At 41.1% G+C, this 14935-nt stretch overlaps 2 protein-coding genes across 3 annotated transcripts in view; one reads left to right on the forward strand and one right to left on the reverse strand.

Annotated features, from left to right (window-relative positions):
* mvb12a (multivesicular body subunit 12A) overlaps positions 1-10480 on the reverse strand; it is a 36004-nt gene extending 25524 nt beyond the window's left edge. Inside the window, exon 1 of one of the 2 annotated variants that reach the window (XM_063035758.1) lies at positions 10246-10480. The gene's annotated coding sequence lies outside the window, so the exon portion shown is untranslated. The remainder of the gene's footprint in view (positions 1-10245) is intronic. The other variant, XM_063035757.1, reaches the window with a different exon arrangement.
* An 84-nt stretch (positions 10481-10564) lies between these two features.
* The window catches only part of LOC134339339 (kinetochore-associated protein DSN1 homolog), a 46466-nt gene continuing 42095 nt past the window's right edge, over positions 10565-14935 (forward strand). Inside the window, exon 1 of the mRNA XM_063035755.1 lies at positions 10565-10712. Within this exon, the coding sequence (XP_062891825.1) occupies positions 10684-10712 (29 nt within the window). The 5' untranslated portion in view covers positions 10565-10683. The remainder of the gene's footprint in view (positions 10713-14935) is intronic.

Genomic DNA, 14935 nt, shown 5'->3' on the forward strand with positions numbered 1-14935 from the left:
TCGGGTGCTTCCAATGCATCAGCAGTTGGCGGTGCCTGGAAGTTTATGGCAGGGAGTTTCTCCCTTTGCCGCCTGCTATCGGGGACTCGGGAGTCGATCAACTCGGGACTTTGAGACTTTTTTTTCCGTGCCCATGGTCTGTTCTTTATCAAATTATGGTATTTTTGCACTGCTGTAACTATATGTTATAATTATATGGTTCTATCAGTGTTAGTCTTTGGTTTGTCCTGTTTTTCTGTGATATCACTCTGGAGGAACATTGTATCATTTCTTAATTCATGCATGCATTTCTAAATGACAATAAACGAGGACTGAGTGTTCTCATAATCTAAAAAAAATCTAAATCTAAACCCTTGGCATTTAGGGCAGCAATGAAAGGTCTCCATCTGTGGCAGTGTTCAAGGCTTCCTTTATTGTGCCAGTAGCTTCCTCTCAGTTTTCACTACCATTTGTAATGCAGGTGAGGCTCAGGAATGCCGTCGCACACAGACATAGAAGGTTTCTTCATTGCTGTTTCTGTAATAGTTTTGTTTGACCAGTCTGAGTTGTTAGCCCTGAGCTAAACCCCCAAACTTGGAGGACTAGTGGACCACTCTTAATCTGGCTTCTACCCTTTGACCTGTTTGGCATGAGTGACCCTACTAAGGGCCAAACACCTTGACAGATCCAGGGCAACACAGGGCTTTGGCTAATGTTGGTCCCCACTACTCCAACACAGGGGCTTTGACAGCTGATGAAACCGTGTTGCAGGCTCACCAGCTAATAAAGCAATCATTATTATTGAATGCTTGAAGTTCACAAACATCCAAAGTCACCTAGGACATTTTGAAAACAAACAATAAAAATGCAAGTTTTATAAAGTTGATACTACTTTAAAAAAAACTATTGAAAATAATTAAACCATTAATTATCTTCCTCTAAGCAGTGGGCACAGGTTCAGTATACAAATTTTCCAGAGGGAGGTGGCAGAATGCTGCAGCAGTCAGCGTTCCTGCCTCTGGTCTGACCTTCATTTTCTCCCCGTTGTAAAGCTGTGTTGGCATGTTGTAATATACTCCTCAGTATGGATAAATGTAAAATAATCAAAGGGGCTTTTATGGATATGTGCGACACATTGAATTATAAGCTACAGAAAGTAGAGTGGGGATGGAACAGAACTGATTGTACTGTTGGGATCCAGAATGGACCAAGAACCAGGAAATATTACTACAAGTAAATAAGAGGGCTAGAGTCATCTACTGAGCAATTTCAGGACTTCTGCTCTTCCGAAGAAGGTTGCTTTTAAATAATAACTTATTTACAGCTTATCTGCCAGCAAATCTCTTCAGATCTTGGCACATCATTCTACATACCCAGCAATGCATGTTCAAGCACATGGTGCAATCATGTACTGAAGCAACTTAAGGAATATGTAGTTGGCTCGATTGGGGTCCCTGTCCCTAGTTTCTGCCTCATGTTGACACCCCAATGGCAGCTAGGCCCCATTTGAAATACCAGTGACACTGACACTCAATGGCAGCTAGGCACCGCATGAAGTTCCATTGTGGCATCATGCTTGTTCCTTTAGATCCAAATCTGGAAGGTTTTCAGGCACAGCCTTACTTCCTGGCAATTTTTATAAAGCAAATTGCAGATGCTGGAAAAACAAAATATGCTGGAAATATTGAGCAAGTGAGGCAATATCTGTGGAGAGAGAAACTGAGCTAATGGTTCTCATGAGTGAACTTTCATCATCCTGTTTCTTCGTATTACAGAGAGGCATCTTCCCCCACCAGCCCAAACCTCCCTACTGCCAGGCAACTACTTTACATCTACGATCAATAAACACTTTTACAAGCAGATAGCAAGAAAAGGGATGGAGTTCAAGAACAGAAGGCAGGACTGAATTAAGAAAGAATTAAAACTCAAAAGACAGGGTTTTATGTGGCTTCTGAAAGTAAATACCAGGAAAATACATGTGGAAGAATGAGGAATACTTTAAAGTCTCCAGCTACAGTTTGAAAATCCTGCTCAAAACTATTCACTCCATTAATATGCAAGACACACCCTGACCAGCGTCTTTATGGGATGTATTTCCATGAGTTATAAATGGTGCCTGTATAACATTTTGCAACAGTGGAAAATATCCCAATGACTATTTTAAACTATGAAATAAAAAACTCTTTCTTCAAGTAAAAATCCTTTGGAAAAAAATTTAAACCATAAACCAGCAAGTGCATGAAGTCATTATTTTCTTACACCATTTTGAGTATTAGTAACAAAATCAGCAGCAGTCAGTGATCACTGCGGCTAAATTGCTTCTCAGAAAGCAGGTAAATGCTAAGACATTGGTGGAGGTACTTTTAGGATCAGTTGACAGAACATAGGCTCATCTGACTGCATCTCCAAATAAATTAATTGGACCAACTATATATGCAAGCATTCCACAGACCAGGTAAATATTCTGTAACAGATGATTCCTGTTATTATCCACAAGACTTTCCCACCACAAAAGTCAGGACTGCAACCAAATGAATAAAGTTCCAATAACCTAGAAGTGAGGCATCATCAAGGATACTTGACTGGCACTATAGCCTCCCATTCTAAATCTTCATTCCCTCCATCACTGGCATTCAGTAGCTGCTGTATACACTATCCACAAAAGCAAATTACAGAGGCTTCTTTCACAACAGTTCCCAAACCTTGTGGCACATTAGGGAATACTATCTCCTGCAAGTCTGCTCCTATTTTTGATGCTCTTTTTTTAAAAATCGCTGTTGAGTCAAAATACTAAAGTTCCCAATTTATTTCCACCACAAAACTAAATTTACCAGATGGAATGCAGAACATCAGATAAGTAATTACGCTTTTTTACATGCAGTTATGGACAATTGTTCAAACTCTTTAAATGGATTGGTTAACATACGAGTTTGACAGAAGGGACTATTTCTGTGCCATACAGTTCTGATTCTATGACTAGCTCCTTAATCAGCATTGAAGTTACACCAATAAAAACAAAGGTGAAGGCCATTGCTACAAGTTCAAACAAAGTGCAAGGTTTCCAACGCCTTCTGAAAGAGAATGGGAAGGATATCATATTGATGTGTTGGCTTAGGAGTTGCTGCTAAAGCTGCTTTGCCAAATTATTTTAAATTCACTTTGCAGCTAAGCACACAGTGTATCAAAGGAGGAGGAAGTGAATGGTTTGGATCTCAGTTAAGCAGAATTCTTGGATGATCCTGCATCACAGCAATTGAGAGAACTGAATGTGTGACCATACAGGCAAATAGATTCTTCAGACCAACTTAAGACATTGAAGCAGAATTAGGCCATTCAGCCCATCGAGTCTGCTCTGCCATTTGATCATGGCTGATCTACTTCCCTCTCAACTCCATGCTCCTGCCTTCTCCCCATAACATTTCACACCCTGACTTATCAAGAAGCTTGCGTATTAAATACGCTCATTGACCTGTCCCCTACAGCCGCCTGTGGCAACGAATTCCAAATTCACCACCGCTGGCTAAAGAAATAACTCCTCATCTCCATTATAAATGGACGTCACTCTATGTCCTAGAGTGCCCTCTGGTCCTAGATTTCCCCACTACAGGAAACATCCTCTCCAAATCCATTCTTTCTAGGCCTTTCAACATCTGATAGGTATAATGAGATTTCTGCCCCCCCCCCCCCATTCTTCTAAATTCCAGCAAGTACAGGCCCAGAGCCATCAAACGCTCCTCCTGTAATAAGACCATCAATCCTGGAATCAATTACATGAACCTACTTTGAACTCTCTCAAAAGTCAGCGCATCCTTTCTTAGATAAGTGGCCTAAAACTGCTCGCAATATTCCAAGTGAGGCCTCATCAGTGCCTTACAAAGCCTCACCATTACATCCGTTCTATATTTGAGCCACCTCGAGGTATGTGCTGGTAGGGAATCCATGAGGGTCTGAAGTAGTAATCATTGATGCAGTTTGGACCCAGTAGTTCTTGGATCAATTTGGCCTTGCCTTCATCTTTACATGGCTATAAGATTAGTTGAGTACCACTCAAACGTCACTTCAGGGTGCCAATTCAGATGAATTCCAACCAAGATGGAATACAGCGATTGTTGGATCTCCATTCAGGAAAAATAACATCCTTAAGAAAGTGTTTAAATGGACAACTGCTATTCAATAGTAGAACACATTCACTAACTCTACAGTATACTCCTGTAGCTTGCCAAACAGTCCAAAGGTTAGCAATATAAGCACTACAAGTAAATAGCATACTCGAGTTTAAGGTAAACATACTATTGTTGAAGATACTCCCAATGCCAGAGCCAGATCAATCACGAATACTAATTTTGAAACTCTTTGGCATGATGGTACTGATGGAGGTCGAAGAGCTTTGATGCACATATTAAACTTTGTGCCAGACCATTTAACCAAGTTTACTGCTTTTATGAACCATTTTTGGCATGTGGGTATGATAATACTACTAACAAATGCATATGCCCCCTGTGTTAAATGAAGAGAGAAAATACACACTCCTTTGAGTTTAGACTGATAAGGAGTGATCTAATCAAGATCTGCAAATGTATAGAGATTTGACATTAATTCTACTGATGGTAAAATCCAAATTGAGAAAGCACAAATTTAAAATTAATACCCAAAGAAATTAGATCTGAAATTAGAATGCACTTTATCTCAAAAAAAGATAATTAAACTCTGGAAACTCTCCTACAAATATAAAGTTTTCAAAACTTAAATCAATAGTTTCCTGTTAAGGTGGAAAGTGTTTGAAGATGTTTAAATGGAACAAAGGTACAAAATCCCTACTATTTAAGAACTCATTAACATATGCCAGAAACCAATTTCCACAACCAATCTAAATAGAGTCCTTCACTAGAAATATTAACTGTTTCTCTTTCCACAAATGCCATCTGACCTGTTGAATGTTTCCAGTATTTTCTGTTTTTATTCCAGATTTACATTATCTGCAAGTTTTTTGAAAAAAAACTTCCTTCTGCATATGAAAGCACAACACACAATGACAAAAGAGGAGCATAAACTCGCTAGCTCTAAATTCTGCATAATTAAAATTATTATACAGTATCAAGTGAAAATAGAAGATACTGTTAACCCTAAATTAGGGACAAAAATATTGCAGGAAGGTCATTTGGTTGTATAAAAATGCAACATCATCAGATGCAGCACCATTAAAATTATGCCAAGAGCACTGACTTACACACAAACAAGAGATCCTGCAGATGCAGGAAATCCAGAACAACAGACATAAAGTGCTGGAGGAACTCAGCAGTCAGGCAGCATCTATGGAAATTAATAAACAGTTGATGATTTAGGATGAGATCCTTTACACTTACAAATGTGTTATTAAAAATCAAATGAGATGCGAGCATTTCACAATCATCCAAAAATTATTACTTCCTTTTGAGAGCAAAATATGGTGCAGCATTTTTATCGCTAAACCATAAAAGCACACACCTAATGCAGGCTTTGTCGTGCATTACAGGAACAAACCACATGAACCACAGAGTACTTCCTTTAGTGCTTCCAAGGACAGAACTACAAATAGCAGTGATTACTCATACAATAGAAAAAGAAGTAATTTAAATGATAAGGTGGAAACAAAAACTGAAATGCAAGTGTTACAAAGTTCAAAGCATAAAATAGAGATAAAATACAAATCAGTGTGTAAAATTAAGAGACAATCAGTTCGAATAGGGTTGGTTAAGATAGACTGTCAGGTAAACACTTGGGTTGAAATAAATATCCCTTCTATTTTTACAGCAAAATGGTTCCACTCTTCCAATGGCAACCTTGTCTTTAATACCTTTAACTACCCAGGCCTTCCAAAAAATTGAACAAGAAAGGTGAAGTTATAAGTTTCAAAATACAAGTAGGTAAATCCTAATCTGCAATGCAGGTTGATAGGGGAGGTATTAAATTAAATTTCACCCCTGACACTTCATGAAGTCCAGTAAAACAGAAGATTAGATATTCTCTTTTTATATAACTGAATAAGGGAAGTTAAATATCTATAATGTGCAGAAAGAAAAGTGGTTGATACACATAAACTACAATAAACTTTCCGAAAAATGTCTTTATGCAATCTGTAAACTACTTTGCAGATTCAAATGCCAATTGTAAACAAGAGGGAAGTCATCCAAGTCCTAGCATTGCATGACTAACAATGCACCTAGCCTCCCATGTTACACAACGGCCATTATTCTTGGTAATACACAGGAGAAATAAATCCCCAAAGCACTGCTATTGCAACCAACACAATCAGGACACTCCGTCATTACTTCGCTGCGTTCTTGTAAAGTGCTTGTGAAAATAAAGATTCGCATTGATAAGAGATTTTAAATGCAAGATTGGGTCTTGTTATCCAACAGCAAAACACCATAGATGGCTGATAATATGAAATGGGAACAATAAGTGCAGAAAATACTCAACAGGTCGAACTGCATCAGTGGAAGAGTTTATAAGAAGTCATTGATATGGAACATAAGTTTACAAAACATAGGAGTAAAGCTAGACAGGGCTTCAAATTTAGAAACAAAATCCTATGAATGACATTCTTCTGAAGCTGGATATAGAACAGATACTGTTATGTTTTGTAACTTGTGCTGCTTGTGCATAGGTTGGGAGGGGTCCTGGAGGTTCTAATGTTTTCCTGTCATTCATTCTTTGGGGTTTTTTTCTCTTCTGTTGCATGGATGTCTGAGGAGAGTAAAGATTTCAGGGTGTATACTGTATACATTCTTTGATGGTAAATGAAACCATTGAACTATTTCAAAAGGAAAACAAGGGATTCCAAAAATGCGGGTGAATCTTCATGGTTACTTTAAGTGAAGCACTCATACATCATGTGGTAGCACGATGTTGTATGAAATTAAAAATTACCCATAATCGTTCATTTTATTTTTATTGAGATACAGTGTGGACTAGGCCCTTCAAGCCCTTCTGCCAATTTTAATCCTAGCCTAGACACGAGACAATCTACAACGACCAATTAACCTACCCAACTGGTATGTCTTCAGACTGTCAGAGGAAACTAGATCACCCAGAAGAACACTGTGGTTATGGGGAGAACAAACTCCTTACACGGAATTGAACCCGAGTCACCTGTAGTATAAAATGCTGCGCTAACCACTACACTATCATGCTACTGTAAACAAACAGGAAAGTGTGATCACTCAAAAATATGCAAGATTACTCAAATTTATTGAAATATTAAGCATACAATAGTTACCAGCATGGAGAGAGACTTTTCAACCAATCATGCACTGCAGCATGTCCTCTAATTTTGACAACTTGGGGATTTCTTTTTCCTGCTCTCTTGCTGATCAAATATACATCCATCTTCAGCTGAAAATATTCAGATATTCTGAGGAAGCATGTTCAAAGCTCATGATCCTCAGAAAAAAAAAGTCTCACTCATGGGTCTTATTTTTAAGCAATGACCCTTAATTGTCACTTGTTCATAGGAGTGAGTGCAAGCTTTAAAAAGGGAGCGGGGCCTTTCAGAACTTTTCAAAGGGCTTGAAATATTGTGAGCAGTTGCTTGTTTGCAGCAGTGAGCTTGAGCTTTAACAAGGGAGAAGAGTATCTTGTAACCTTTTGGCAGGCCTGAGAGATTGCAAATTATTAGGCACTTCGCAAAGGCCTAGAAGAAGCAGCAGCAAACTTTAAGCGCTGTGAATCATGGGAGCAACCACAGAGTGAGTCAGCCAGTGTTAGAGTGGAGAGCTTGAGGCTTTGGCAAGAAGGAGTAGAGGCGAAGGTAAGTTTCTTTCTTTGTCTATTAATGTCTAACTGGAGTAGACAAAATGGCTTGAGGGTCAGTGGTATGTTTTTCATGTCAGTCTCCTTGCTTACTACATCTGTATTAAGTGCATTCAGCTGCAGCTCCTTACAGCTGGATGACCCACGGCTTGTACGGGACAATGAGATGGTAACAGATAAGAGCTACAGGGAGTTAGTCACTCTTAAGTTGCAGAAGGCAGGTGGCTGGGTAACTGTCAGGAGAGGAAAAGGGAATGGACAGGCAATACAGAGTACCCCTATGGCTGTTCCCTTCAATAACTTTGGATGTTTTTGTCTGTTGCGGGGGGGGGGGAGTGGAAACAACCTATCAGAGGAAAACAGCAGGGACCAGCTCTCTGGAACCTGTGGCTCTGTTACTCAAAAGTGAAGGGAAGTGGGGAGGAGTATAGAAGTGATAAGAGGATTCATAGGTTAGGGTAAAATACAGGAAATTCTGTTCACTGGAAATAGACAACCAGATGGCATGTTGTCTTCCGGGTGCCAAAGTCTGGGATGTATCAGCCTAGGTCTACAGCATTCTAAAGGGGAAGAGTGAACAGTCAGAAGCTGTGGTAAATGACATAGGAATAAGGATGAGATCCCAAAGAGAGAACATATGCTGCCATGTAGGAAGCAGAAACACAAAGCCTCAAGGGTAGTAATCTCTGGAATGCTGCCTGTACCAGATGCCAGCAAGGGCAAGAATAGGGTGATCTGGCTGTTGGATGTTTCAGGATTTAGATATTTCAAAAGGGACAAAGGAGGGAGGGAGGTAAGAGAGGAGGGAGAGTGGCATTGCTAATCAGGGATAGTATCACAGTTGCAGAAAGGGAGGATGTCCTAAAGGGTTTGTCTACTGAGTCAGTATGTAAGGGTTCAGAAACAGGAAGGGAGCAACCACTTGATTACAGGAGTTCCCAACCTTTTGTATGCCATGGACCCCCTACCATTAACCAAAGGGTCCGTGGACCCCAGGGTTGGGAACGCCTGCTCAATGGGGGAGAATTCTATAGACCCCCAACAACAGAGACACTGAGCAACGTATCAGGAAGCAGATTTGGGAAAGGAGCAGAAAAAAAAACAGGGGGGTTTTCACTTCAACTTCCCTAATATTGATTAGCAACTCCTTAGCGCAAAAGATTCAGGTGGGATGGAATTTGTTAGGTGTGTCTAGAAGGGATATCTGACATAATATGTACACAGGCCAATTAGAGGAAAGGCCATATTGGATCAGGTGCTGAACAATGAACCAGATGTCAGATTTCTTAGTGGGCAAGCATTCTGAAGGCAAAGACCACACTTCCCTGACCTTTAACAAAACCTTTGAGAGAAACAGCAGCAGGGTGTATGAAAAAGTATATCATGGGGGAGGGAGAAATTATGATGCTATTAGAAATGAACTTAGGATTGCAGATTGGGAACAGATGCACTCAGGAAAATGCACAATAGAAATGTGGAGGTTGTTTAGGGAGCACTTCCATGGGCTTCTGGACTGGATTGACGCAGGGAAAGAGTGTTAGGTGAAGGAACCATAGTTGGCAAGAGATGTGAAACCTCTAGTCAGAAGGATGAAAGAAACTTACTATGTATTATGTGTACATCTACTTCTTCACTCACCATGCTTAATTTGAAGCACTCCAATGATCTATTCTAATGGAATGTCATCATCCAGAAATATTAACTGTATTTCTACCTACAGGTGCTATCTACTCTGAGAATTCCCATTATATTATATCTTAGTTAAGGTTTTGGGTCGAGACTCTTCATCCAGATGAAAGTTCTTGACCTGAAATGTCAACAGTCCATTTCCTTTTATAGATGCTTCCTCATCCGCTGTGCTACTCCAGGAGTTTCTCAATGTTGCTCCAGATTCTGCAATCTACTACCTAAATTTGAGGAAATGCTTCCTGAATCAACACTGGTAATTCAGGTTTTAAAGATAAAGTTTCCTTTAATCACAAACACTGTCGGGAGATATCTAAGACGCCCAGTTTTTTTAAAAAAAACCATTGTTCCATATAATCATGAAGTCCCCTTATCACTGTATGGAGAACTACGGAAAGTGGATACAAATGTTCCCCTTGAAGAATCACACAAGCATCGCAATTAGGCAGAGGTGACCTAGAACACACGATGACGATATCGACAAGGAAGAAGTTGCGAGACGAGAGGAAGAATTAAATATAAAATAGCGATTTTCAAAAACTACAGTCTAATCTATCGGAACAGTACAATCTGTCGGTATAGTTCGAGTCGCTGTGTTTGTACTAAACGTTTACATACTGAGAATGCGCTGTAAAGCTCAGCCCAGCGCTAAACCTCGTCACTCAGGTGGGTGCTCCAGCCCGACACTCACCTGAGAGACCTACCGCACCCAGGTACGCAGCTCAGCACCGCCAACGCGGCGGCAGGCCACCCAAACCACCCTCCCGCTCGCTTCCCTCAGAAACTCACACCCACCCGGCCGCCGCGGTCCCTTCAGCTGAACGATCCCCCTCCTCGGCCGACGGGCTCGGAACTTTCGGCGAGCTGCAGGTGTTGGCAGTCTGTTCGGCTCTTTCCGGGATGCCGGCCGCCGGCGTCGATCGCTCGTGCCGCCCTTTCAACCTGACTGACAGTTGCTGCCTCACAGGCTCGGATCCGAACGCTTCCCATTGACGACGGCTGTCGGTGGCTCCACGCAACCAACAGTGTTAGCATTTCCGGCACGGGTGTGGTATTTTCCCAGTTACGTATACGTGAAGGCATCCGTCTCCTTTTCTCTCTATACAGTACTGCATTACGCGTTCCCCACAAAACTTCGCCACGTACTACATTGACCGGCGGGCCTTGCGGCTGACGTATGAACAAAGATCCGTGATCCTTCGCGCGGGGAGCGGGAAAGCGTGAAAAATGGCGGAGAGTGAGAACATCAAGCAAAGGTAAGGTTAGCATCTCCTTAGTTAAGGACTGGTGTACCTAAAATACTTCATTTATTCAGGAGTGAACGACTGTTGCGTTGGTAGAGGCGATGGTTTTCGAATGAGATATTATAATTGAGACTGAGATCAGAAAATGATGTATTTACTCGGAAAGTGGACGATATCCCCCCCCCCAGCTGTGTCATTCTCCACTTTTGATCCGCCTAGTTCTGAATAATTCAAAAATAATTTTATTGTCAAAGTACGTATATATCACCAGATACTCTCCCGAGATTCATTTTCTGCGGGCGCAGTAATTCAATGAAAAACGACACACATTCAAAGACTGACAAGCAACCAATGTCAAATTTCACGACATATCCCGGTGATAATAAACCCGCTTCTGATTTTGATTAATGAAGTACATGTGCTGCCGTGCAACAGCACTTACGTACCAGCCCCAGGCCAAGGAACTCAAACTTATCGATTTTCTCCATGTTTGGTTCTTTAATGCGGACTGGCTGCCGGACCTCCGGTTTACTCCTCCTGTAGTCAATAATTAGCTCTTTGGTTTTGTTGTCATTGAGTGAGAGGTAATTATTGTGGCACCATTCAACTAGATTTTCAATCTCCCTCCCATATGCCGATTCGTCACCACCTTTGATTCTACACCTCTATATGCCTCATTACCTTTTTTCCCCCCTTCATCAAAACTACATGCCCATACTTCGCACACTGGTTTTCCTCCCCCCCCTCCACCCCACCCCACCCCACCCCACCCCACCCCCATTGCTCCTATCTGCCTTCCCAGCTGCTTTGCCTGTCACTTGCCTGGCTTCTTATCGCTTTTTTCCATTCTTCACTCCTGTCTGTGCTTCCTCATCTTGTTCCACCTATTGCGTGATGCTACTTGCCTGACCGCCTACCTTCACCTTTATGCTGGCTATCTCTCCTCTTTCTTTTAGTCCAGGTGAGGGGCTTTGACCCAAAACGTCGACTATCCATTCCTCCTTACAGGTATTGCCTGACCTACAGTTTAAGGACACATGAAATATTCCCTGCACTATTGGAGGACCATGGTAATACTGCCCAAAAGGTCTATTGAAAATTTTCTGCTCAAAACAGTAAAACCTAGTGGTTATGTTTGTTGGGACCTTGAGCCTCACAGGTCCAGTCCCGAGGATTTGATTATGGCCTCTCATCAGAATCAGGTTTATCTTCACTGATGTCTGCCATGAAATTAGTTGTGTTGTGGCAGCAGTACAGTGCAAGGCATAAAAAATATTGTAAGTTATAATTTAAAAGTAAATTATGCAAAAGGAATAGTGACGTAGCACTCAGGGACCATTCAGAAGTCTGATCTGATCTCAGAGAGGAAGCAGCTGTTCCCAAAATGTTAAACGTGGGTCTTCAGGCTCCGGTACCTTCTCTCTGATGGGAGTAATGAGATGTAGACATGCTCCTGATGGTGATGCTACTTAATGATGATGCTGCCTTCTTGAGGCACCACCTTTTGAAGATGTCCTTGATGTTGGGGAGGTTATGTCTGGTGGAGCTGGCTAAGTCTACAGCCCTCTGCAGCCTTTTGCAATCCTGTGCAGCACAGCCATCATTTAAGGTGGTGATGCAACCAGTCAAAATGTTCTCCATGGTACATCTATAGAAATTTGCTAGAGTCTTTGCTGACATACCAAACTCCTCAACCACCTAATAAAGTATAGTCTTCTTCACAAATGCACTAATATGTTGCTCAGGATAGATTGAGATGTTGACACCCAGGAACTTGAAGATGCTCACCCTTTCCACTGCTGACTCCTCAAAGAAGACTGATATATGTTCTCCCTTCTTCCTGAAGTCCACAATCCTTTCTTTGGATTGTTGAGTGCAAGGTTGTTTTTGCGAAACCACTTAACTAACCAAACTATAGCTCCTGTACACCACCTTGGCACCATTTGAGATTCTGCCGACAACAGTGGAGTCATCGGCAATTTATAGATGATGTTTGAGCTGTACCTAGCCACATAGTCATGAGAGTGTGGGAGTAGACCACGCATCCTTGAGGAGTCAGTGAGAAGGAGATGATATTACTGATCTTCACTGACTGATTTCCTGATAAGAAAATCAATGATCCAGTTGCAAAGGGTAGTACAGGGGTTCAGGTTTTGAATTTTGTTGATTAATACCAAGGGGAAATAGTGTTAAACACCAAATTGTAATAAATAAACAGCAGCCTGATGTAGGTTGTCCAAGTCTGATTGGACAGCCAGTGAGATTGCATCTACTGTAGACGTGTTGTGGTGGTAGGAAAATTTTAGTGAGTCCAGGTCCTTGCTCAGGCAGAGGTTTATTCTCCCCGTGACCAAACCCTCATATGACTGCCTGGGTTAATCTTCATTCTCTGATTTCCACAAACATCTCAAACATAGGCTAGATTAATAGACTAATTCAAAATTAACTTTATTAATGTAAGTGGTAGAAGAATCAAGGTGTTGATGTGCATGTGGAGGAGAGGGGTAATGGGACTGCCTGAGAGCTGGCGTATTTCTTCCAAAGCCGAAAAGCAATTTGAGGCAAACTTCAGCATGGTAACAGATTTTTCAAACCCCGCAGCTCGCTGCAAACCATGAGGATATGACGTGTTTCTATACCTAGAATTTTTTAGACCTTTTATTCATATTTGTCCCATTTTTCTTAGGGATATAAAGTAAATTGTGATGATACTATGGTCTTAATCACCCATTTGCTGCTGATAATTTTTAGGAATGAGCCCCAAAGAAGAAACTGGGCTTCCATGTTATCAAATAATATTTTGGCATTTGGTCGATGATTTCCGGGATTTTTGCCAGTAGTTAACCCCATGTTTCAGTGTGCTTCAAAGTAAATTAATTACTATTATTTTCAAAACAATGCATCCGCCTCCTTTGATAATATTTTCCAGGGAAGACATAATACTATTCTTGGAGGTCCTTGTATGTTAGTACATAGGTTGTGGAGTCAGTTCAGAGCTGAACTGAGTGAAGTTACCCACACTGGGTTTGAAGCCTGACGGTTGCAGGATAATAACTGTTCCTGAACCTGATGGTGTGTGACCTCTTGTACCTCCTTCCGATGGCATCACCAGGAAGAGAGCATGGCCTGGATGCTCGCGGTCTTTGGCAATTAATGCTACTATCTTGTGGCAGCCTTCTGTAGATGTGCTCATTGGTGGGCAGGGTTTTGCCTGTGATGGGCTAGGCTGTGTCGTTGGCTTTCCGTTCTTTGACATTGGTGTTTCCGTACCAGGCCTTGTTGTAACCAATCAGGATACTCTGTTTTAATTGATTACCTTTCTAATCTCCAGGATGTTGGAAAAACTGCTCATCTTGTTTTCAAGTGGAGATTGATAAGCCTCTAAAAATCTTTGCAGCAATTGAAATTTTAGCTCACTACAGTTTTAGTATGTGACATCCAGCAATTTAATGTTCTATTTTCTGAATGTGATGCTTATTCGAAGATCTCTTTTCTTTCAATGCCAAAAAGCAATATAAGATGAATTTCAGCATGATAACAGATGTTTTAAACTTCTCAGCTCACTGCAAACTCTTTGTGGCTCTGTGAGGATATGATGTATTTATTGATCTAGAATTTTTTTTAGACATAATACCTCGATACTTTTATGAGGGTTTCTCTTTTCAAGCGCTTAGTCTGAACATTTTTCTACCAATTAATTGAAATAGTTGTCTACTGAGTTTTGATCTCCTGGCCAAGGGAAATACGTCCTTCCTAACTTCGATACTTCCATTTCATACACTTTTTAACTCTTACCTCAGTGGATCATGTCTTTTTCTTATTGTCACTATGTTCCCATTTTGCACCAATGAGATTGTGGCTGTTCACAATGATATCTTTTCTGTTCTGTGATGATCATTACTGTTTGCAGTACTCAAGCCTCAGCATGGTAAATATGTGTAATTCTCGCACAACCTCTACTTTGAATCTATGCACTGCTAATTTAGGAGAACTCCTCACAAATCTTTTAAACGACCTTTGTACCTCTTTAGGGTTCTGTGGCTAGACAGGCTGTTTGTGGGTTACAGCAGGGTTCTGTTCCAGTGAAGTGTTATTAACCTTTACAGTTCACAAGCTGGAGATGCAGCCATGAACCAAGATCCTACACAGAAGATCATTGCAGCCCAGTATCAAATCCATCCTATCTTTCTACCAAGTGCTACTTTGTACATATGGACTGTGAACAAATTAGGTCT

Source organism: Mobula hypostoma, chromosome 29 (assembly GCF_963921235.1).
Source record: "Mobula hypostoma chromosome 29, sMobHyp1.1, whole genome shotgun sequence".
Taxonomy (NCBI): Eukaryota; Metazoa; Chordata; class Chondrichthyes; order Myliobatiformes; family Myliobatidae; genus Mobula; species Mobula hypostoma.